Raw genomic sequence first — 22265 nt, 5'->3', positions numbered from 1 at the left:
AGTGTATGACTGCTGTTGTCTCGGGCTTTTCTCTCCCTTTTTTTTTTGCGTGTCTAAATTGATAGGAGGCTCCTCTGCTCCTGTATGATCTTAAAAGTGCCAGAGATCCTTTTTTTGTGACAGCTGCCTCATAGCTCTATTTCTTCCTGAGCTTGCTTATTACTCAAAGGGTGCAGGGTGTTCAGCATCTCTGAGTCAGTCCTTCCCTCTGTCTCACAGTAATAACATGTATCATGTATGAACCTTGGAGCTGTTTGATATCTTGATTTCCCTTTAAGCTCTCTGGCCAGATCTCCATTTCAGGCGTGCTTAGAGGAGATTTTTTTTTTTTTTTTTTTTTTTTAAAAAATTGAAAAAACCCCTCCTTGCTACCCTACCTGCAACTGCCCTTGCACAAAGACAGGACTGAGAGAATTGAGCAGGAGCATTTGCTCAGTCTGGGCAGGGAGTGTGCTTCTGCCTGCCTGCGGTTGGGATGTGCTGTGGGAGGGCAGCCTGTGTGCGTTACGCTGAGTACGTACGGTAACTGCTTCACCGCCCCGCTCGTGCCGGCCGCTTCAGCAGGACCCTGAGTAAATGAATGGGATTGCTTTCTGTTCTGCTGACTTCTCCTGCATGGTGAGTGAGCAGCTCTGCATTGGCTGGGGAAGGATGCTGCATGCAAGCAGACTGCCTCAGCAAGCTACGCAGATGCTCCTGAGAATAGCTGGTGGATAGAAGATGGTTTCATTCTTCTCAATATTAAGGGAGAGGTATTTCCAGCAGTAGCATAATGTTGCTTGGAGCAGGCATTTGCCAGATGGTTTTGCCTCCCCCGAGGCTTTGGGATGTGAAAGGGAAAGGGCCAGGAACACACTTTTGATTCATTCCATTAGTAGATTAATCGGCACTGTCCTGGCTTAATAAGTCTCTTAGATTTCCCAGTGGAAATGGCACATGTAATTCTGCCCAGGTCACGCTCTACACACCTGTGTTGAAGCTTTCACAGCAAGAAGCTATGCTGCTGCAGGCAACATCTGCAAAACAAGACTTGGGAGGGGGGCAGGGTTTTTTGGGAGGGGGAGAGGTGAGAAAATCTTTTTAATAAGTACTGTTAAATAATGCTAGTAGGAACAAGATGGCTTGTGAGAACATGCTTGAATTCTTCTGCCATTTTGGTGGGGGTTGTATTTAAAAATCTTGCAGTGGTAATTTGATGTTATGAAGCTTTTTTTTTTTTTTTTTCCCCCTCCATTCTGTATTAATTGCTGGCTAGATTGTGATTTCCAGGAAGTCTGTGATTAGAGGACAAGGGTGCTCTTCCTGATAAAGGTCAGAGGCTGCTGTCTCGAGAGGCTGGCGATAAAATGAAGAGAACTGTCTCACTGATTTTAGCTGAAAACCTGAGCAGATGCTGTGCTGCTATTTACTTGGGGGGGCTGTCCCCCATGACCTTCTCTTCCCGCCTCTCTTTCTGCAGGCCAGCCAATTGTTGGGGAGTGGATTTAGTTGCTGCTGCCACCCACACAGGAGAAGGTTTGTAGCTCTTGGCAGTTTTAGCAGGAATCTGCGTTTTTAACTCTTCTGGTGCTTGTGGATTGCGATGAGCTGCGCTTTGATGTCATGGCAGCCCTGAGCTGTGCTTGCTGCCAGGCCTAATGAAGGTTTACCGGTAGGATTGTATCTGATGAGACCCGTTGAAATGCCTTCATGCTTGGATTTTATTGAGGAGAGACTTCAGGTACTGCCAGCAAACACATCCTTGCCTTTTCTGGTCCATTGTTCCCGATACACCTGGAGAGCATGGGCTACCCTTTCTTACAAGTCAAGAGGACAGCAGTGGCTAATGTTGGCAACAGCTTGATCATCATCTCTGTTTCTGGGGCACCTGTCACCCTGGCTCCTTGCCATGGTCTCCCTAAGCTAAAACAGTGCTCCTCGATTCCAAGTGCTCGGAGGACATCTTGTTTTCCAACCATTTGTGGCAGCTAGCTCCAATCCTTTGCAGGGTCTGGAGAAAGACTGACAGGGGCCAAAGGAGTAAATGTCATGAGACTCTGGAGCTTTCTGCTGAAAGCTGAGATAGAGATATTTTACGTCCTGCGGTATATGTAGCCGGATTTAGGCTCTCTGGTATTTCCAGTAGAATGGCATTTCAGAACTGGGAGGCTGAACTCTGACAGCAGTGTTGTCCCCAGTTGCTGCCAACTTCACCCCAGACAGAGAACTGCTGTATTTCTTGAGCAGCTGCTGCCGTGGAGCAGAGCACGGGAAGAGTTGATAGTCTCTGAAATAATTTGAAATATACTGGCAGAATAGACAGATAGAGCCAGCTCTCTGAATTTCACTCAAGAATTAATCTAATTACTGTGTAATATGTTCTTACTGGTCTATCCTACCTAAAGGGCAAACTTAACTACATTAGGCACAATTTGGAGCATTTGATTTCCTTCAGACTTAGAATTAGGATACAGCTGACTATCCATGTACATATTTCGAGGTTTCTGGGCGTCTCTAATCCAGTTTGTAGTGACATTAGCATTAGATAACCATAGCAAGGCCTTTATCTGAAAGGAAACATGCATTCTTAGGTCACACAAGGATGAAAAAAGATTGTTCTGGTCACTGTTGCTTTCTGGGAATTTGGGAACAGGGAAGAATTTAATATATTGTTGTTGCTGGTTGCTTTGTTGTCAAAGTGAGTAGTTTCTCTAGCGGGTACAGTAGTTGTCACATGGTATGGCTACACTTCAAAGCTAAAATTTGGATTAAGATGAGATGAGAATGTGTTGCATGGGACGTAGGGCACAATAATTGCACATGTTGACTGGCCATAGTTACTTCATACCATTCATCTCATCTAAACCGAGTGTGAGGGAGCTGCTACTCATTCAATTTGTGTCTTAGAAAGGGATGGGAAGAGTAAGCATGTTGCAATCAGTCTCTAATGGAAGAGTAATTTTGCCAGGATTTGATCAGAAAAGGCATCAGAATGGAATTTACAGTACTGTGGGTTTGGGGTTTTTTGTGTCATGGCAGGGTGTAGGGGAAAGAAGGGAAGGTGGAACAGCCTTAATATGAGCTCAGATGAAGGTGTTTGAGGGTCACAGTATGTACCCCACAGACTGCAGTGATGCTGAAGACCAGATCTATAGCTGGTCTGCTCCTATGAGAGCCAAAATCCTCCTGATTCAAGTACATCAGTTGACACAAGTGCCAAGAAATACATCTGAATTTGTTGGAACATCCCACGTTACAAACTCTGGGTGTTGCCAGTACTCACTGCATGTGAGATCTGCAGAACGGTAAAATGCCTTGTTAAAAGGTATAGGTAGATATCTATCCACATGCTTTCTCAGAAGTCCCATATTAAATATATACACTAAAAAGACTTTGAATAATGGATTATCTTTTGCTTATAAAGCAGGAGACAAGTAGTGCTGCTAGTCTCTACGTACACATGCTTTTCTAAATTGTCTTATGCTCATGATTCCCTGAGGAACCAGTCAGATGGAGGGAGCTGTTTGCTGCAGCCATGAGAATAATCCAGCTAGATGGTGGTGGCACAGGTATGGTTAAGGACTGCTTTGCCCAGAACAAGATCAGAAGCAGAACTGCTATTTTGACAACTGACCTTTGCTGATCATTGTGAATTGAAGTTGGGGATATTGTGTTCTATAACTAAATTTTTCCAGTAGCATTTCTGTCCTCTAGAAATCTTCCTCTGTATTTTATATCTGTTTATGCCTCTTGTCTTATGCTTTATTAACGTCTTTTACATTTGAACAGTCTGCTGTTCCTTTATGTGGTTTGACAACTGCCAATGCCCCTGTTGAAATATTTTGCTTTTAGTTCTGTTAATGGCGATTTCGCCTGGATTTTCTTACTACCGTTATGTAATGGAAGTATCTGCAGTCCCCTGACATGTGTGTTTGGTCTCTTTCCACCCACCCTTACTTATCACAGGTTGATGCTGTGTTCCACCAAAGTCTTTTAGCAATTTAGTTTTGTTGTTTTCTCAGGAGATGTCATTCGGTGTTTATCGGTGTTACCTCTTCATTAGCTGGAGTAATTCCTTTCTTCTTTGCTGATTATATACTTGTGCCATTTCTCGTACTGAAGCCATATTTCAGGATTTCAGCTATTTTGTCTTCATTAGGTATGTAAGGCTTCTAGGTAATGTCACAGATTATTTTTCTTCTCAGAGGGTCAAATGAAAGAATGTTATTTGAATAAAAGAAGAAATAAAGCAGCTGTGACAATAAGGATAAAAAAATGTGCACAATGTAGTATTTGTTAAGCTGCTTTCTTCCCTCTCATAGGTGTATTTGCAGTCTACACTACTAGGGTTTATTAGTCTTTGAGTCTTTCTAAGTTGGAGAGAATGCATTTTAAACTCTTAAAAAGGGATGTTAAAACCCAGTCTTTAAACTAAGCGATACAGGATAGAATTTTATTCCTGTCTCTAGCAACTTTACTATCCCAGGATTTGTAAACTGCTTTCTATGCCGTAGTAAATTGGATCCCAGCAGTACAGGGCCTCTGTAGATAAATATAGTAGCCATTATACCTTGATATAGTTGTATTGCCTAGGAAATTACTACTGTTATTGAAAAGGAATTTGCTCAGGGCAAGAGGGTATCCATTACTTCCTGAATAACTCGCTAACATTGTTAACCTTCCTTTGCACAAACAAGCCAGAAGGAGTCTCTTTCTGCAGGATGGTATTGTTCTCTGTCTGTATTCCCCTTTATCAGCAGCAGGCCTAAGCCAAAGTTTCAGCATATTAATAAACCCCTGTGTGGTCCAGGGAAGAGAGCTATGCCCTGTCTTCTCCTTTCCCCACTGTTGCAATACTCTCATCTTCATATTCTTTCTTAATTTGCTGGGTCGTTGCCGTGCTGATGAATTGCTGATGCGGTACAGCCACTTGACATTGTAAGCATGAAGACAAAAAATGGTATAATGATGCTGTAGCTCCATTGATGAGGTATTTGAAGCGTTTTTTCTTTTGCCACCTGCAGTCTCACACCTTGAATAGGATAACACTTGGATGCCATCAATTCATCCTCTGGTATAGCTTCGCTTGTGGACTATAAAGAGATGAGTTGTTGATGTAGGAGCTGAGCTGCATTTTTATATTTATGACTTCCTCTTCAAAATCCAGCAACCAAATAAATACCGTATTTAGCACTCTAAGTCTAGGGCATAAAGAATCTTTCTGCCCTTTATCAGTTCAACTGGATATTGTACTCCTGATTTGAGACTAAAAATATACTTTTGCTGGAGTTTGATGCTGTGTAATACTTTCTCCTACTTCATGGAAGAATTGAAAGGAGATCAAACTTTGTTCTCTGGACATTGCTAGTGAAGATATTAAGGCAGCTATTCATTAACTAAAGTTTAAAAATAAAGGTTTAAATACCAGTGTTAGAGCTTATTCTGATCCTTTCTTACAAGTATCTAAATATATTTGCTATATGCCAATTCAGTGTGGACTTCAGACTAGATCCAAGTGTGATGGAATGGAGAAGATAGAGCTTGAAAATCAGGCCTGGGGTGGCAACACAGCTGCAGAAATGCTTTTTCTTCTGCAGACCTTTAGCTTGCTAGCTTCTCCTCAGAAGGTATTGGAGGATTGCAAGCTTCACTCCTGTTCTGCCATAGTAACACTGACGGGTGTAATTCATGGAAATTCCCACTTGGCTGCCCAAACTCATGTTTGCTATATCCTGGGAGCAGTTGCATCACCATTTCGTTTCTGGAGATGAATGCCCAAACCAGTATACTGCAGCCGTAAGAATTCCTTACATCTAAATGTTTGCATGCTCTCAACTGTTTAACTTTGAATTCTCTGGCTTCACAATTTATTTTTGTTGATGTGGGTGTTCTTGGTTTTAATTTAAAGGTGTATTTTTGTCTGGGAGCACATTTTCAGCAAAGTACCTTTCCTAGTTACTGAGCTTATTGCAGTTCTCTTGAAGGATTGACAGTGCCTTCCAGAATGGTGCTCCTGAGCATACTTGTGAGAAGAAAATCCCAAACAAAGTCTAAAAAGCTTTTCTTGGTACCTGTTCCCCCCCCCCCCAATACTTGAATGATAAGCCTGTGAATTGAGACTTTCTGGAGTTTATTTAAGGACTTACATTTAATTACTATGTGAAGTCAGTAGCAGGACAGTCCCTGAAAATTGTTGGTTTTGTTTGCATGTCAAGGTGTTTTATTGTTTCAGGCTTTCTGCTTTTTGTGGAAGATAAACTAGCCCTTGATAGTTTGCTTTTAAATAAGTAATCTCTTTTCAGAAGCCTCTTGCTGCGTAGCTGAACCATACCTGCAGGAGAGAGAACAGGGAATCCAGTTTTCCAGTAATGAAATGGGTTGCTCTATAACAAAATGGCTTTTTTTTCCTTGTAATATGCCAATGTTTGGCTTATTTGCTTGGCAAAACATCTAAAAAGGATTGTGGTATTTTTCTGGGTGATTTATTGTATGCATTTTGTATTCTTGCTTCCTTTCACAAACAGGATAATGCAGAAAGAAGCTTCCTGGAGTCCTTTTGGATGTTGAGAGGAAATCTACCTTGTGGTTCAGAAATTCTGATAATCAGAGATAATGCCAGGATCCTGAGTGGAGGGAGTCTTCGCAAATAAGCAGTACTCTGCCACCAGAGTAGTCTCCAGCAGCACCCAAAGGAGTAAACCAACCTCAAAGAAGATCCTCTTATCTCCATAGGAACTGCATGTGTGCCCAGGGCTGCCTTCTGTGCCGCTCCCCAGATAGCTCCCAGCCCCATCTCTAATCTTCTTTTTAAAAAAAAAACCAACAAAAAAACCCCAACCAACCAGCCAGCAAACAAAACAAAACCCAACCAACCAAGCAAACCAAACAAAAAACCAAGGCGCAAGGCATGCCCAAACCCCACAAGTAGCGTGAGTCTGATTCCCTTGTTCTCTTGCCGGGATGTTCTGCTGGAGTCAGATAAGCCATGGAAAGCAGCCATTGAGTTGGAGAAACTTCCCTCTGAGCACCGCAGAGCATGTCTCCCTTCCCATCTCCAGTCAGACCTTTTGTAGATGGGTCTTGAAGTGTTTATCATGGTGAGACAATGATCAAGTCTTCATCCTCAGTCTGAATCCAGCTTCTGCCTAAAATGTGAAAGCTCAGTCTGGGTCTTGGCTGAGAGCGCAACTGTTTTCCTTTGGTTTGAAATGAAAATTCCCTCTTCAACCTGTCCCAACCTCAGAGTACCTCCCCTCCCACTTTTCAGCCAAGGAGAACTGCACAGTGAGGAGGAACACATAGATTCAATATCACTTATTAACCATAAAAGAATTTCATCTTATTTTAGAGTTCAGGCTGGTTTTAAAAACTATTTTATGGTTTTGTTTTACAGGAGAGGTTGCCAGGGAGCCTTATTAAACATCAGGAGTAGACATTTTTATGATCAGTATTTTTCATTCATGTATCGGAATGCTCTCCCAGATGCATTCAGGTGCACAGTTTAATTTGCGCTCCCCTACCTGAGGCCTTCCACCTGCATCTTTGTTCTGCAAACCTCCTGTTATCAGACCCCACTTCATTTTTCGCTTTGCTCAGCATTGGAATGTTATTTTAGCTCTCATTACTGGAAGAGTTCCAACCTGGATGCTTCTAGGAAAACTCAGATGCTGAGAAAATTGGTATTGGTGGCTTTACCGGTAGCACTGCTTTCCTGATGGAGTCTTCTGGTGTTGACAGAGGTATAATCTTTTGGCTGAGCTTAGCTAACCAGCAGCAGGTCTTTAATAAGATGGACTCCAACAAACACCTGCATTTGGGTATGTCATTGCATCACAGTTGTACTTTTGGCCTTACAGCAGGTTTAATGTTAGCACTGGAGTTAGGGCTTGTTGGAGCTGCAAATGCAGGTCACGCAGTTTGATGCAGACTGCAGGCCTTCCTGAGTGTCCACATCTGAATATGTTCACGGCTGTAGTTTGATTAAAGCCTCCTTGTTATCTGGTTACATCCCTTCTGTTTGTAAGCTCAAGCTAGGTAAGAGGACGACAGTGCTGCTGTTTGTTGGGTAGCTGTTGGAACATCTTCCTTAGTTACTGCTGGAATGGAAAGCATTTTGTTATCACAGACTGCAACAGCTGACTCTTCTCCAAATATAGAACAGAAATACGTATTGAATGCTTTGGCTTTTTTCTTCAGTATTGGGGATGTTTCTACTTTTCCCCTGTAGTAGCAGGTAAATGCAATTGCTGGGGTCGCTATTCCTGAGAAGCTTTGAAAAACTCATTGTCATCTTTCAGCTCTGGCTGTGGATTTGCCTCCCATTGTTAGGATTCCCTTGTAAATTTTATTTTTTCCTTTCCTAATTTCCTTTCTATTTCCTTCTCTCAGCTTTTCTTTTTTTCAATTGCTAAAATATATACAAGTGTTCAAGTGTGGGGATGTGACAGGGAAGCCCAATAAGCAGTCTGTCCAGGAAAAATATGCCAGTGTACCTCTGGTCCCACTCAAGTGCTGAGTATGTGCGTAGATACACTGGTTTGGTGTCTGTTCTCCTTCCATATACCCAAATACAATTGTCACAATCATTTTTACCTAAGTTACTGCTAATTTCTATTTTTACAATTGATTGCTTTTTTCTGTCAAGATGGGATCTAATATGGAATTGCTCGTTTTCAATGTAACACTTCTTGAACTAAGAAATTGTTTTCTGTAATTTAGAAATTTCGAGGGTGTTCTTTGGCATTAGCTCCCCGACGCCTCCTGCGAGTGTCGTTGCATTTGAAATTCCTGGTGATCAGATGGGTTTTTCCCTCTGTTATGAAGAGGTGCTTAGCTAGCCACTCATCCTGCGTGCTATCTAATGTGATTTCAGTAGTGTGTAGCAGACACACCAGCTTGTACCCTGTCTTGAGCTTTATCTGCTAGAATGTTAATCCACGAGCATTTGAAATCATATGCCTCTGAGACACAATCAGCTAGAAACAGATAACGTCAGTTTGAAACTGTGCCATACCTATTCCCCATTTGCCCACTCAGATCTTTCCTAAATAGGCTACAACGTTTTGTAAATTATTTTTTAAGCATTTGGCTTATTTGAAACGTATATACCAGCAGTATTTTTGGGTTGAATTTATGCACATAACTGAGCAGCCACAATTATTCTTCTATGTCATTAAGCTTTTGATACTGGTAGAAAGTGCGTAGAATTTTTTTCTGTTTTACTAGTGCCTCTTATTTTGACAAATACCTTGATATAATATTAAATAGGTGGTTACTTGCTCCCTTTTTTCTCTTTCCCATTTTGTTACTTGCTAAGACCTTCCCTACCTCCCTCACAAGCATTAATATATTTGCAGACTGCTTTCTTCCCCTTTCACTTTGATTTACACAACAGTCTCCCATCAGAGGGACCAATGTTTCACTAGGCTGCAGCTCTCTGAACATTTTTCTCTTAGCTCGGTATATATAAATGTTAAAATCTTTTTCTTTCTGCTTTTAATCCTTTTTGAGACGGGAAAGATCCCTAAGAGATCATGTGTATTTCCACACACAGCAGCCTTCCAAGTTCCCTGACATGTATCCTGTAAAGCACTGTTGTTAGAATTAAGACAAAGCATTTGCAGAGGATCCTAGATACCTGTTTCAGAAGCCTGTCTCAGTCATGACTGTCTTTGTTTTTCTGGAATTAGACTCACTAACATAGAGTTGTCCTCTTGCTACTTGCAGAATATTTTGTGTTTTCTTAGGGTAAATTTTCCAGAAAAAATACCATCTTCTATTGATATCTTTTACATATCAGCTAATGTAGCTGAAAATCTATGCAGTCTGAATAAAAGCTTAAAGAAGGCCTAATAGCTCATCTGGTTCTCCCCCCCCCCCCGCCCCCCCAATTATATTGGCGAAGTAAATCTTTTTCTTGCTTATAATCTGAGGCTAACACAGTTACCACACTGCCACCAGTACTGTCTGCAACTGTGGGTAGTCTGGGGCATGCACTTCAGATTCTTAGTGTTGGTTTGAACCTCTGGGCAGCAGCAGCTCTGTTGAATCAGAGCGGTGGTGTCTCTAGAGGCATCCCACAGCATCATCTCCTGACCGGGTACTTCTCTCGCTGCTTGAGAATATTGAGCGTTGAGAAACCTGCTCTTGCAGTTCCTCAAAAAGTGCTCCAGTGCTTCTGCTTCATCACCAGAAGTCTGCTGTGCTCAGTAATCTCCCTGTATACCTTCCATGGAGAGGTGGTGGCCCAGTGGCAGATGAATCTTGAGCCAGTATTTGGATGATTTGAGGAGGGTTCGTAGGTCTTGTTTTGCTTCAGAGGTTGAGTGTGACCTGTCCAACTGTGGATTTGCTGGGATGACTTGTAAGGAGTCTCAGTTGTTGAAATTAACGAACAGCCTTATTCTGAAAGTTTTTCTTTTCTCTCCCATTGGAAGAGTGGCCTAAAGGATGACAGAGCCTGGGGAAGAAGGGGGATAATTCCCGCCCCTGCCTCCCCTCCTTATTTTTTTTTTTAATTAGGGAGCTTGTTGGTCACTCTTCAGCATAGTTTTAAGTGCTCATCTTTTTTAAGTCTTTTATGGAAATACATATGAAGTAGGATGTATTTGGGTTTGCTCACCTTGTCCACGTGTCTTCTTACTTTCTCCTTTGCACACAAGCAATCTCAGCTTTCATTAAGGTGATAGTAAGATCATTTTTGGATTAGGATTTTGCATCAGAAAAAAACCTTGAAAATGCCATGAAGGTTATGCGATGCAGCAGTGTTTGCCTGCGTCTGCAAGCTGGCTGAACTAGGAGCTACTGCTGGTGTGATCCTACTGCTGAAATGTAACTGAAATGTCTAACCGTGATGCAAATATCAGCACTGCTGCTGTTTCACTCCTCTCGGAGCATTTGAGAACAGGTTTATGGATCACACACTTCGCTGTTTGGAGACCGTGGTGCATAGGCTTTGGTGTAGTAAGTGATTTTTAGGAACATTGCTTTTCACCCTGTTGACCTGCCCCATCATGCCAAAGGGTGAGAGCAGATGGGAGGCCCGAGAGCTGCCGTAGTTGAACAATCCCGTGACATCTGAGCTTCCTGAACTGGGGCTCCTGCTCCTTCCCCTGAGCAGCAGGGCTTGGGTTTTCCTGGCTGGAAAGCCAAGGGGTGTCCTGCCTGTCTCTAACGAGCGCATGCCCGTTGCTGCTATATGGTCACGATGATAAACCTTCTCTCCAGGTTTTTAGGCAGGACTGCAACAAGTCATGTATTTCCTTAGAACCCGTCGGCATCCCATGGATGGGACAAGCCTGGTCCAAGGTGCATTTGCCGCTTGCTGGAGGCAAGGAGAGCCTGGGGAGCGCGCAGCACGGCTGGGATGCCTGCGCTTGCTGCGACAGGAGCCGCGTCTGTTTGTCGCCCCACGTAGACAGGGCTTGACTTGTCGGTGGAGCATGGCAGGCCACATGGCTGCTTGCTTTGCTCCCGAGCCCACTGGATCTCGTTTAAGAAATCTGTAAGTAAAGGGAGTAGAGGTGATATGTGAAAGAGCACCATTTCTATATCTTTAGCTGAGATAAAAATATTTCTTGAAAACTCATTTCCAAGGAGACCAGTGACTCAATGAAAACATGATTCTTTTTTTTTTTTGTTTTCCCCCGTTTGAGAAGAGGCCAATTTTAACTTAGCATTTGGAGCCCAGCAAGGGAAGTCGATTCTTCATTTCGAGGTGGGAAGGGAAGGGGGCGAGAAACCCGTTTTCCTAGTTTGGAAGAGCGGTTTAACTGATTAATGAGATGAGAGGTGACACTTGTCCTGTGGCATCGGGCATGGGGGATGGGACGAGGATTCGCTCGTGCGGGGAAGGGCTTGCTGGAGCTTGTCGAGGGAGCTGGGGCGAGAGTGTCTTTTGCTCAGCGTGCCTTTGCCGGGGCTGCTGCCCCACCGGCAGAGCTTTGCGAACCTGAAACTGGAGCAGGCTGGGAGCACAAGGCTGCGAGGGCGCTTGCCCCAGTCAGACTTGGGGGGAAGCTGCCTCTGGGCAAGTGGGAACCCGATATACTCGGAGGAACCCGAGCCAGCTGCTGCTTTCCCTTTGGCAATATGCAAGTCTGTAAAATAGTCATGCAGAGCCACCTGCGAAAGCAGATTAACCCCTTTATCTGTGAGTCGCTTCTCTTCCCCGGCTCATGCCGACAGTGGTTCTTTCTCCTGCAGGAGCTCCAGGGTGGCTGGCACACCATAGATTTTCTCCTTAGCTTGAGGATCCCTGTAGTTGCGCTCCTTGTTGCCCGTCAGTGGTTAATGATTAAATACAGCTACTGAATTGTGACCAAATTCGGGGTGTTGACTAATGGGGTAGATGAAGATGTAGCAGAACCTGGCTGTGGCACCCTGCACGGCTCCCACATCTGCGGATGGTTTCTGGAGAAGCAGTTAGCGTGTGTGGGGGAATGGGTCCTCACCCCCAGTGACTTTGGAGGACAACACGCTGCCTCATTCAAGTCTAAAGATCCCTTTTCTAAAGTAAGCAAGCTCCGGCGCTGGGAGCCCGGCTGCATTTATTACTAACCCCACCCATCCCTGCCTCTTACAAGAATCTTGTGAGGCCGAGATTGTGTTTTTAGAAGCAGAATGACAGAGAGAAATTCCCTGGAGGCGAATGCAGAGTGTGTGCTGTGCACGCCAGTACAGACACACGGGGCTGGGAACTCCCAGGGAGAGATTAAGTGCGAGAGAAGAGCGCAGAGCAGCCAGAGCTGGAGGAGGGGGGTGGAGGAGGCGAGACGCTTTCTAAGCCTCAAACTGAGCTGTTTGGATTTTTTTTTTCCTTAAAAAAAAACAAAACAAAACACCACCCAACCTTGGTCTCGACAATCTTACTGAAGTACCTCTTTCGTTGCTGGATCATCTCACTGCTGGGTTCGAAGGACCCAGGCTAACATGATGTACCTCTGGGTGAGTAGAGAAGCGTGTGTGAGGGCTTGCACACTTTGCACATATAAGGAATGGAAAGCTGAAGGACTCTGCACTAACGTGAGCGGCCTTCGCTGTTGGGCTTAGCTCTCTGCAGCCTCTACACACAGTGGGCTGTAGTTTTCCCTTGTAAAAAATAATATTTAGAGCGAGTACTGCTAACTGGGTATCAAGCAGGCTTTTCCTGCGGTTTTAAGTTCCTCTGGAGAGAACAGTTTTGGGCAGGTGTCTTGGAGACAAAATTTTTGGTATAATGCTGCTCGCTGTCTGCCATCTGAGAGACCTGTATATGTTTGGTTTTTTTTTTTTTTCATGCGTAATACTGTTCCCATGTGCCTCTGCTTTATGGGATTTTGATGTTACTGAGAGACATCCCAGGTAGTGGAGGAGTGTTCCTGAAAGGGATCTGTAGTCACTGAAGGTTAAGAGAGGAGCAGGGAGCAAATAGATAGTTTTGCAATTTGGGGCTTTGGGGGTGGGGGGAAGAAGCTGTTTTGACAAAAGTTGGATGCAAGGTTGTTTTTCCAGAAGTGGCACGGTTACTCGAGTTTCTGGTGGAGTATGGAAAATAATGTCAGGAAAAACATGTGTAAAGTGTTATATAGATCCAGCAAGCAAAGTAAAAGCATATATAAAAGCATATATATTTTCAGCCTTTGAGCAAGGACTGGAATTTCCTCTGGAGCAGTCAGCTGTTAGGCTGCTCAGTGATCTACGTGTAGTTTTGTCTGCTCCTGGGCACCCTTGAGATCAGCAGTTTGCCCTTGGGTTCCTAACCTAGATACACGAGGTGAAGAGTAATCGGTTCCAAAGTTTTTGTTGTTGTTGTTGTTGGGGTTTTTTGTGGTTTGATTTTTTTTTTTTTTAATTTTATTTAATCTGTTTAACTCTGAAGGTGGGGGCTCTCATTGCTGCTGCTTTTAGAGTCCAGCTTCCCATCACTCCCAGGAACAAACACTGGTTTATTTTAGCAACAAAGCAAGCCTTGGAGCCCCGGCAGAAGGATTTTACTTCCCTCCTTTGCACATACACATGCTATCTTTGTTGCAGGGTAACTTGATTCTGCGCTGGGGTATGTACACTTGCCTGGTTTTGTCCAGCAGGCCCCGCTGGCAGGCACGTCCACCTTCTCTGCTCTTCCCCGCTCCCCGCAGCCTGCCGTGCGGGACCCCAAATTGGGGTGCTGGTTTTTAGCGAAAAGGGCTGGGCAGGCCCCATGGCTCGGCTAAGATTTGTGCTTCGTTTGGTGGGTGGGGTAAGAGGAGAAGTAATTCAGCCGTGCTGCTGCTGATTTTAGATAAGCAGTAAACAATGGAGATGTACCTTACCCGGCTGAAACGTGGAGGATGCTGGCGAGTATGGGAGCTGAGGAGAATTGTCCTGCTATCTCACCTCTTCCCGCTAGCGAGGGGTGCATGAGCACTGTAGTATAAAGCGGAGGTGTTAGCCTGCATAATGACCGACTTCGGCCCAAAAGGTGAACCTCTCTCCTGGATCCTTAAGAGAGGGTTGAGTTTTGGGACACTTGCTGACAGATGAAGACTGGTACCCCTCTGTGGGCTGCTGCTTCTGCCTGCACCCTAAAGTTTGGGCAGCACTGTTGCTGGGCTTGAGTTGCAGTTAAACTGTAGAGGAGTGGGGAAATTGAGTGTTAAATGCTTGAATAGCTGAAGGGGTTTTAAGGGCATCATCTGGGCATTGTGCCATGGTAATTAAAAAAAATTAGTGAATTTGTGCTATCTGGATATGATCTTTCCTTTCTCAGTACGTCTTACCCTATGACTTTCGGGGAATCTTCCCCTCCTCGGTCCTTTCAGGAACCTTTTCCTCTGTGCCCATTTGTGTTTCTGCTTTAAGCTCTTTTTATCCTGACGGGCTACATAACCTTTAGCAGTGAGAACAAGGAGCCCCGAGTGACAGATCTGGTTTGGTGTGGGGTTTGCTGTACCTTGGCTGTGCTGGTTTCTTGCTTCCCTCCTCACAGGTTCCTCCCCATTCCCTTCTTGTTCCCCGTGCTGTGTTTTTTCTGTTCTGTGCTTCTTGTCCTTGGAACGTCAGGACTTCAGTAGATGCATGGAGATTTGTACTGAGTCATTCCCTAATTCAATGCATGAAGCTACATTAATGCAATGTTAAATTTGAGGTTTTAAATATGCAAGTCCTGAAATCCAGAATTAAGGTTCCCACAGCAACAGTAATGTTCCCCCCCCCACCCCCCCAGGAGTGCACGTTACAGAATTATCTTCCTTGAAGAGATTGTGCAATATTGAATGCTGTCACATTTGACAAATAATAAAGTAAAAAGGAGAATGTGCCTTCCTCTGCAGCTGTAGTATGGTGTGGATACCAAACCCAAAAGTACAGGCTGCCTGCAACATCACAGTCCCTGACTATAATGCTGTCTCTGAAATGAAGTGGTGGTGTAGCCTTGGTTCGGACTGACATTCCTGCTTGCTGAACTGTGTTCCCTCAGGTGAAACTTGTTGCAGGATACTCTTAAATGAGGGCCTTGTAGACTGCAGGGGACTGTGGGCTGTGGAGAGCTGGAGAGTGGGAAACTTAAAATATCTGTCGTGGTGACCTAATGCTTGGCATTGTGAGGGAAGTGAAGGCGGCAGACTAGCTGTGCCATTAAATATCAAGAGAAACTATTTATCTTAACACTTTTATTGTGTAGGATGCAGTTGTATAAAGTCTTTCTGAAGCAGAGATGGTATGATAGTCATTCTGATGTGGCAAACCATTCGATTGCATGCATCTGATGGTCAGTGTTGAAATGCAAGGTGGGTACTTGGCCTTACGTATGGGAGGTGCATATAGGAGTTCTGGTTTTGCAGACAAGAGTATTTTGTTTGTAGGGGGCCATCTAAATTTGCCTTTGTCTATTCTCTCACTCATCCCCGTTTGCCTGCAGCTGTCTGGGCTCCTGAATTGTTCAAGAGGGCTCCTAGTCATCAGTTCTCTGGATGGGACATGGGGTAATTTGGGCTATGAAGGCAAGAGGGTCTTTGGTCAGAGGGAGGTGTGTCCTGACAACACGGGGGCAGGCGTTCTGCTGGTGACAGCCAGGAGCAGAGTGGTTTGAGTGTGGGAAAAGTGCTCAACCCTTTTCTGGATAAGAAAGCCCTATTTTTTTCATTTATGAGCAGATGAATCTTTGTGTACTGTGAGTCATAAGATATAATCTAGAGTAATTTCATTCCAAGTATTTTCTAAAGAGCATGATGTGTTCTGAGAGTTGCATGTATGAATGTTGCCTTGTTGGAGGTCTGTTGTTACAAGAATGGTTGAAAGGAAGGGGCAGCAGCCTTAGCAAGCAATTTATCAACCATCCTTCTCCTGTGCTCAAAGACAGCTGAAACTATCAAAGGCAGGAGGGACCAAGGTAGGGGACATCCATGCTGTTGCTAGGCTTCTGGTAGGAAACCACTGGATTCATCTCTCTGATCTCAGATTATAGTGGGTATAGATAATTTCCTCATTTCTCACAGCCATGTACAGAGTACATGCTGAGTGTTTGTGAGAGGGCTGGCTGCTTTTTGCAACTAGAAATGATTTCTTTCTCTAGAGCCCTGTGAAAGTGAAGATCTTACCTAGACCTACTAATTACCTACCATACAAGCAAGAATAGTGCTAGTAAGCTTGCCAAGCTCATTTTGAAATATTTTTTGTTGGTTTTCTTCCTGACCTGCCTTTTACTTGCCTTTTTGTCACTTAAAAGCCTCTTTGCATTCACTGGAATAATTTTTCCCTCTAGGCTCCAAGCTCATCAGCTTTACCACCAAGGGATTGGAAACCCAACTCTGCTGCCAAACTTGGGTCTTAGCAACGTGCTCTTCCTCACGCCATGTCTTTCTATTATTTGTTTGGTTGTTTTTTGTTGTTGGGTTTTGGGTTTTTTTTTTTCATGAGAGGTAGCTACTGCCAGTGAAAAGTATGGTCATTACGGTGTGGTTTTCAAAGTATGCATTTGATAGCAGCAAAGCAAGTGGCTATCCAGGGAAAACGGCCTCCCTGTTCTGTTCCGGTGCCAAGCCTGGGGCAGTTATTGCTGGGGAGGTCTGGCTGTGCCTGTAGGTCTTTGGCTGGAACCTGTTTGGTAGGAATGGCAAATAACACGTCAGCCATCAACTGAAGCTCTGATGGGATGGAGAGTGTGCAGTTGCTGCGTGCAAGTGGTACACACACGGTGTGGTCGACGCTAACAGAGGTTAAGATGTGGTAGCCTCTGGGAGACTGCGGCTGTGAGGGTGCAGGAAGGTTTTCCTGAATGCATGTTAGAGGTCAGGTCTGGGTGAATTTCTGTGAATACGGTAAAAGGCACTTCGTGTTAATATAAACACCGATTTTGGATTCTTGCTCTGGAGCAGGAAAGCCCTGGAAAATCATAAAATGGAGCTCATGCAAAAAGCCCTGAGCTAGTAGGCTGTAAGCTGATTCCCCAGCCTGCAAGTCGCCGCGGTGCCATACTGTGGCATGCATATGTAGCAGCTTGAATGCAGAAGTAGTACAGTAATGTTTGTCCAGCACTGCAACTGAGATAGTGAGTTCTGCTGCTCGATAAGGTTTATTAGCTTTGGTGCAGCACCTCGTGAACATGGTTATGCTGCTTCCACACCCCAGCTGCTCCATGCACAGCTGGTTTGGGGATGTCTGCATTGCGTTCCCCTGGGGGTTAGTGTGACAAAGCAACTTGCATCTATTTGCATCTAGGGTTTTATACAGACTTTGGAGATTTGGGAAAAAGAGAAAGAAGAGTTTATGAAAGACATTATATAATGTGACTGCCTGTGTTACTAGAGGGCTAGAGTTGATAATCCAGGTGATCTTTTCCAGTTCTGTGTTCCTGCAAGCCTGTAGTCCTGGAAGGTGCCAAGGTCACTACTGAGACAAGTATGCCCCATGCAGTTCAAAAAGAGAAGGCATTTCAAATTAAGGTACTGGCTTCAGAGAAGTGAGATTCAGAATCAGGATGATCTGTTCTGTAGGCTACATTTGATTAATATAAAACCACGTAAAATCAGTGCCCAGCACATTGCCATCACTTTCAGGAATTTCCTTCCCTGATGAGTCTTAACAAAAGAATTAGAGGGATGTAGGCTGGCTGAGTTGGTGTGAATTTCTCCAGTGGCTCTTCTGCCTGACTGCTCTATTCCCACCTGTCCAAACAGGGATGAGCACAGGGGACTCTGTTTGCTGTAAGCCTGTCCAAGTCTTGGGAGACTGACAGGGACCAGGTCCTGTTTTAGTTTTTCACAAAACAGCCTGTTTATCTTGGAAGGAAAAGAATAAACTGTAAGAGAATAAGAAGAGAATAAACCTCAGCCTTCCTGGTTTTCAGCTGAAGGCTTGAGGAAGAAGACAGATAATAGCGATTTGAGACTGAACAGCTGTGTTTCCTGCACTTCCCATGGTGCCTACTTGCAAATCTTAATTCCAGCAGCGCCAGAACTTTACCCTTGTCCTAGCGCCCAAGGTTAACGGCGATGGTCTAGGAAAGGTCTTTGAGTTGATCTCAATTGGGATGGCTTTTTTGGCACAGCTCTAAGCAGTCACTAGGGTATCAACTGTATATGTGTGCGTGCTTAACCAAAATGATGATTAGATGGCTTGTGCGATTAGCTGGAAGAGATCCCTTCGTCCTTCAGCGAGGGCTACTGGGTACAGCAGGAGCTTGAGTCAGGTTGTGGGGTCAGACGAAATGTTTTCTTTAGGGAGTTGTCAGTTCGGAGGAGGTTCTGCGGTCTGTATCCACAGTACTGCGGCTCTGGATGGTACTCTGTACTGAGGGCAATACGATGCATCCTGTGGCTGTGCGTCGGAGAGGCAGGCTGTGCTGATGGACCAGTGCAGATAGTTACATGCTGGAAGTAAAAACAGGCATGCAGAAAATTAAGAAATCAATGGAGGATGTGCTTTGTGCCCTCTGGTGCTAAATTTTTTTGCTGAAAGTGTTGAAGATTCCTCAAAGCTGTGAAGAAGCTTAAACAAGTAATTAAGTTTCCCTCCTCTGTCCCTTAAATTTAGGTTTCATTGTTCTCAGAGTCCTATGTCTCATGACTAATATACTGCCTCCACAATGCTCTGGCTCATTTTTTACCAGATGGTTCTTGGGTCTGTAGTCGAATCCAGGGCAAAGGCAGTTAGTTTTTCTCTTGCCTCAAATGAAACATGCTGTCCCCCACACAATGCTCTAATTGAATCTTGGACATTAAGACAACGATGAAGTGAAAACACTTTGACCAGATGACAATGTTTTCAGATATTCTTGGGGATTATTATTCATTGTGCTTTAAGGAGCTGGCATGGGATGATACTGGAACACTCCTCTGGACTTTCTTTATAATTTATAAATCATCTAGTGTTGAAACAAGTTTAAATGCAGAAAAATGCTGAAATTCAAATATGTATACGTGGCTAGAAAGTAGAAAATGTGCAGTGTGATCTGCCTGTTGCTATTTTTTAACTTTTCATTTCTGTTTTAACGGCCTCCTTTTTCATCCCACCCTCAATCACTACGGTGCTGTCTGCTTGCATCCATGACATACCTTTTGGATCGAGAACCCTTCTGAGTAAAGACGAAGCATCTCTCAGGAAGGTGGCAAAGCCTATTTGGCAGCATAAGTAGCTCCATCAGGACCATCTCAGTAATGTTGCAGAGTAGGTTTGCTCACAGGCCTGTTGGATCCAGCAGTAGTTTCAGCTATTCTGCCCCCCACCCCCATTTATTACACTGAGATTTTGGCTGCTGCTTAAGTGAGGAGGAGCAGTGAATGCCGATGACTTTTTTTTTTTTTTGTCTAACCAGCTGAAAAGGAGAAGCACATTCAGCATAGGTGAGGCTATTGATTGTGGCATCTTTTAAGAAATGAACGGTATTTGCATTTTAAAATTTTAGTGTTGGGGAAATTTTTCTTTGGCAGCAAAAACTTTGCTGGAGTGTATATGGTGTATGTGTAACTGCTGTTTGTAAACACCTTTAGGACTCAGAAGTGCTGTAGAAATACGAGATGCTTTAATGCTTTTTCCTTGCACAGGGAGTGTTGCTCTTCAATGCAGCTGTTTAGCCGTTGCGAACAGGTGTGCAATAAACACCCCTTCCCTCTTCAGCCAAGCAGGGTGGTGATGGATACCCTCTCATTTAAACATGCATGTTTTTCTCTCCAACAGGAATAAAAACTTTAAAAATAGTATACATACCTAGAAAGAACCGAGTGCCTTGTCCTGTTTCCTTCTTTCCCTTCCCCCCGCTACCAACTCAAATTACCGGCAAGCTTTGGAAACTTTGGGGCAGGGGAATAGAGGTGCAGCTGGCCTGCATGTGTTGCACCAGCTGTAATGCAAATGATACATGCTGAAAGAGGCTTTTCTCACTTTTGTAATTCTTGTATATTGTTGTGCAACGGGGACATGCGACAATTTGTCTTAAATGTGTTTGCTGATATGTTCCACAAGTATACTGTGTCCTTTGTTCCTCTCTGGGAAAAGACAATATCAAAATCCAATTGCCCGTTGGCAGCATGGCTGAATGCAGCTGGGACTGTCCTCCTGGCTTTCCCATCAGTCAGTCCTGGGGTGATCCCATCACCCTTGATAGCAGTTAATTTAGAGCTGGCCGGAACACGGTCTTTGGTAAATGGTCAGCTTTCTTGACTGTTTGGACAATTTGTTATAAACCACTTTTTTTCTTTTTTTTTTTTTTCCTTTGTTTCTGAAAGCAGCAGTACCTATTGCTCTTCTGCTGTGAGAGGGCTGAAGGGGGAAGTGCCTGGCAGACTGGCACAGCAGTTGTCTGTAGGTACCAGTCAACTTTTCCACCGCTTATCTAAAGCGGTAGAAGAACGGTCATTGGGGTTTCAGTTGTGTAAAAACAAAAGCTGATGTTGATTTAATCCCATTACATTGCGTTGATCTCTCAACCACTGGACTCTTAGTAGGATTCCAGCTTTAATCCTGTAAGGATCAATCTGGCCCGTTGCTTTTCTGTCCTGATCCTAAATCCCCCTTTAATCTTGTTAATTATACCAGGCCTTTTTTGGTTTCATTTTTTTTCCCTTGTGGACCAGCAAAACCGCATTAAATCTTCATGTTGCTGTCTCTGACCCAGCGTTTTTACCCTTTATTCATCCTGTTGAGGACCGAGGTGCTCCTGAAGGCTGGTTTCACCACTGCAGTGGTGCCACATCAGCCTTTGGTGGTCCGGCGTCTGCCGCTTCAGACTCCTGTGGAGTCACCTAGTCACGCTGCTGTGCCGAATCCCTCCTGGTTCTGCCAAGATTTTTCTTTTTTTCATCCATTGTTTGATAATGTGGTTTGTGAAGGGGGTGGGGAATCATGGAACATGAGAGCCACTTTCAAATTGCTTTCTTACTTTAAAGAAAAAGATTTTTTGGAACAGAATCCCTTTGACCCTGGCATTGAGGGCTTTGGGGGAGAAGACCATGTCAGGGAATATGGAGCACTCCTAGGGTGATGGGGCAAACTCTCTGAAAAGGGGGGTCCTGGGACAAGGCTTGGGTAGTCCCATGGTCCGCAGATATATTCTGAAGGTCATGGAGAAATTCAGCTGCTTAAATCAGCCTTTTTATGTTTACGTGTGTTCGGTGGCTTAAGGAGAGGAATAATACGCATTCAGACTTGAGGCTCTTTATCTTCACATTGCACTGTCTGCAGGCCTCCAAAGCCAGCGCTGCCTTTTCTGTGTAATGCACAAGGCCAATTTCTCACTGTGACAATCTGCTCCTGGCACTTGCAATAATAGAAACTAGCTGTGCTTAATGTATTCATCTCTGGTATTTCCTATACCGTAAAGAAGAAAACCAACCCAAAATTGCACCTACATTTGCTGTAACTCGATCAAGAGCTGACAGATCATTTCTGGAACATGTCTGTGCTGGGATCCTGACTGCTCTGCCAAATTTTATGCCTTTATCTTGCAGTGCTGCTCCTTCCCTCTTCCCTGTCTGTGCTGCTTTGCCTCACCCAGAAGAGGCTTCTGCTTTTCCAGCCTTTCGCCCAGATCCCGACTTCCTACCATCTTGGCAGAGCAGCACAGGTCTGATTTTTCCTCCTTGCCAGAATGCAGGCTGTAGGGATGGGTCTGTCATAGAAGTAGCCAAGCTGATTCCCTTTTAAACCAGATAGAGGGGAAACCGGTTTTGGATCACGGAGGATGAGCTCTCTGGATGCATTTATTCTAATTAAAGCAGCCCTCGTGCTTAGTTTTTGGAAAACACTTTGAGCCATGACAAGAGGTGGCAATTGCCTTTAAGCAAACGTGGGCATTTTCCCAGCAGTTCTAGGGTTAAGGAAATTGCAGAGGA

The 22265-nt window shown here is 44.3% G+C and overlaps 1 protein-coding gene across 1 annotated transcript in view; it reads left to right on the top strand.

The window, feature by feature from the left end:
• The first annotated feature begins 12693 nt into the window (after positions 1–12693).
• The window catches only part of RBFOX2 (RNA binding protein, fox-1 homolog (C. elegans) 2), a 109643-nt gene continuing 100071 nt past the window's right edge, over positions 12694–22265 (top strand). The window contains exon 1 of the mRNA XM_010585382.1: positions 12694–12924. Within this exon, the coding sequence (XP_010583684.1) occupies positions 12910–12924 (15 nt within the window). The 5' untranslated portion in view covers positions 12694–12909. The remainder of the gene's footprint in view (positions 12925–22265) is intronic.

This window comes from Haliaeetus leucocephalus, unplaced genomic scaffold (assembly GCF_000737465.1).
Source record: "Haliaeetus leucocephalus isolate CR32 unplaced genomic scaffold, Haliaeetus_leucocephalus-4.0 Scaffold101, whole genome shotgun sequence".
NCBI classification, from domain to species: domain Eukaryota; kingdom Metazoa; phylum Chordata; class Aves; order Accipitriformes; family Accipitridae; genus Haliaeetus; species Haliaeetus leucocephalus.
Note: the sequence above shows the minus strand (reverse complement) of the source record. Positions and strands in the feature narration are given on the sequence as shown.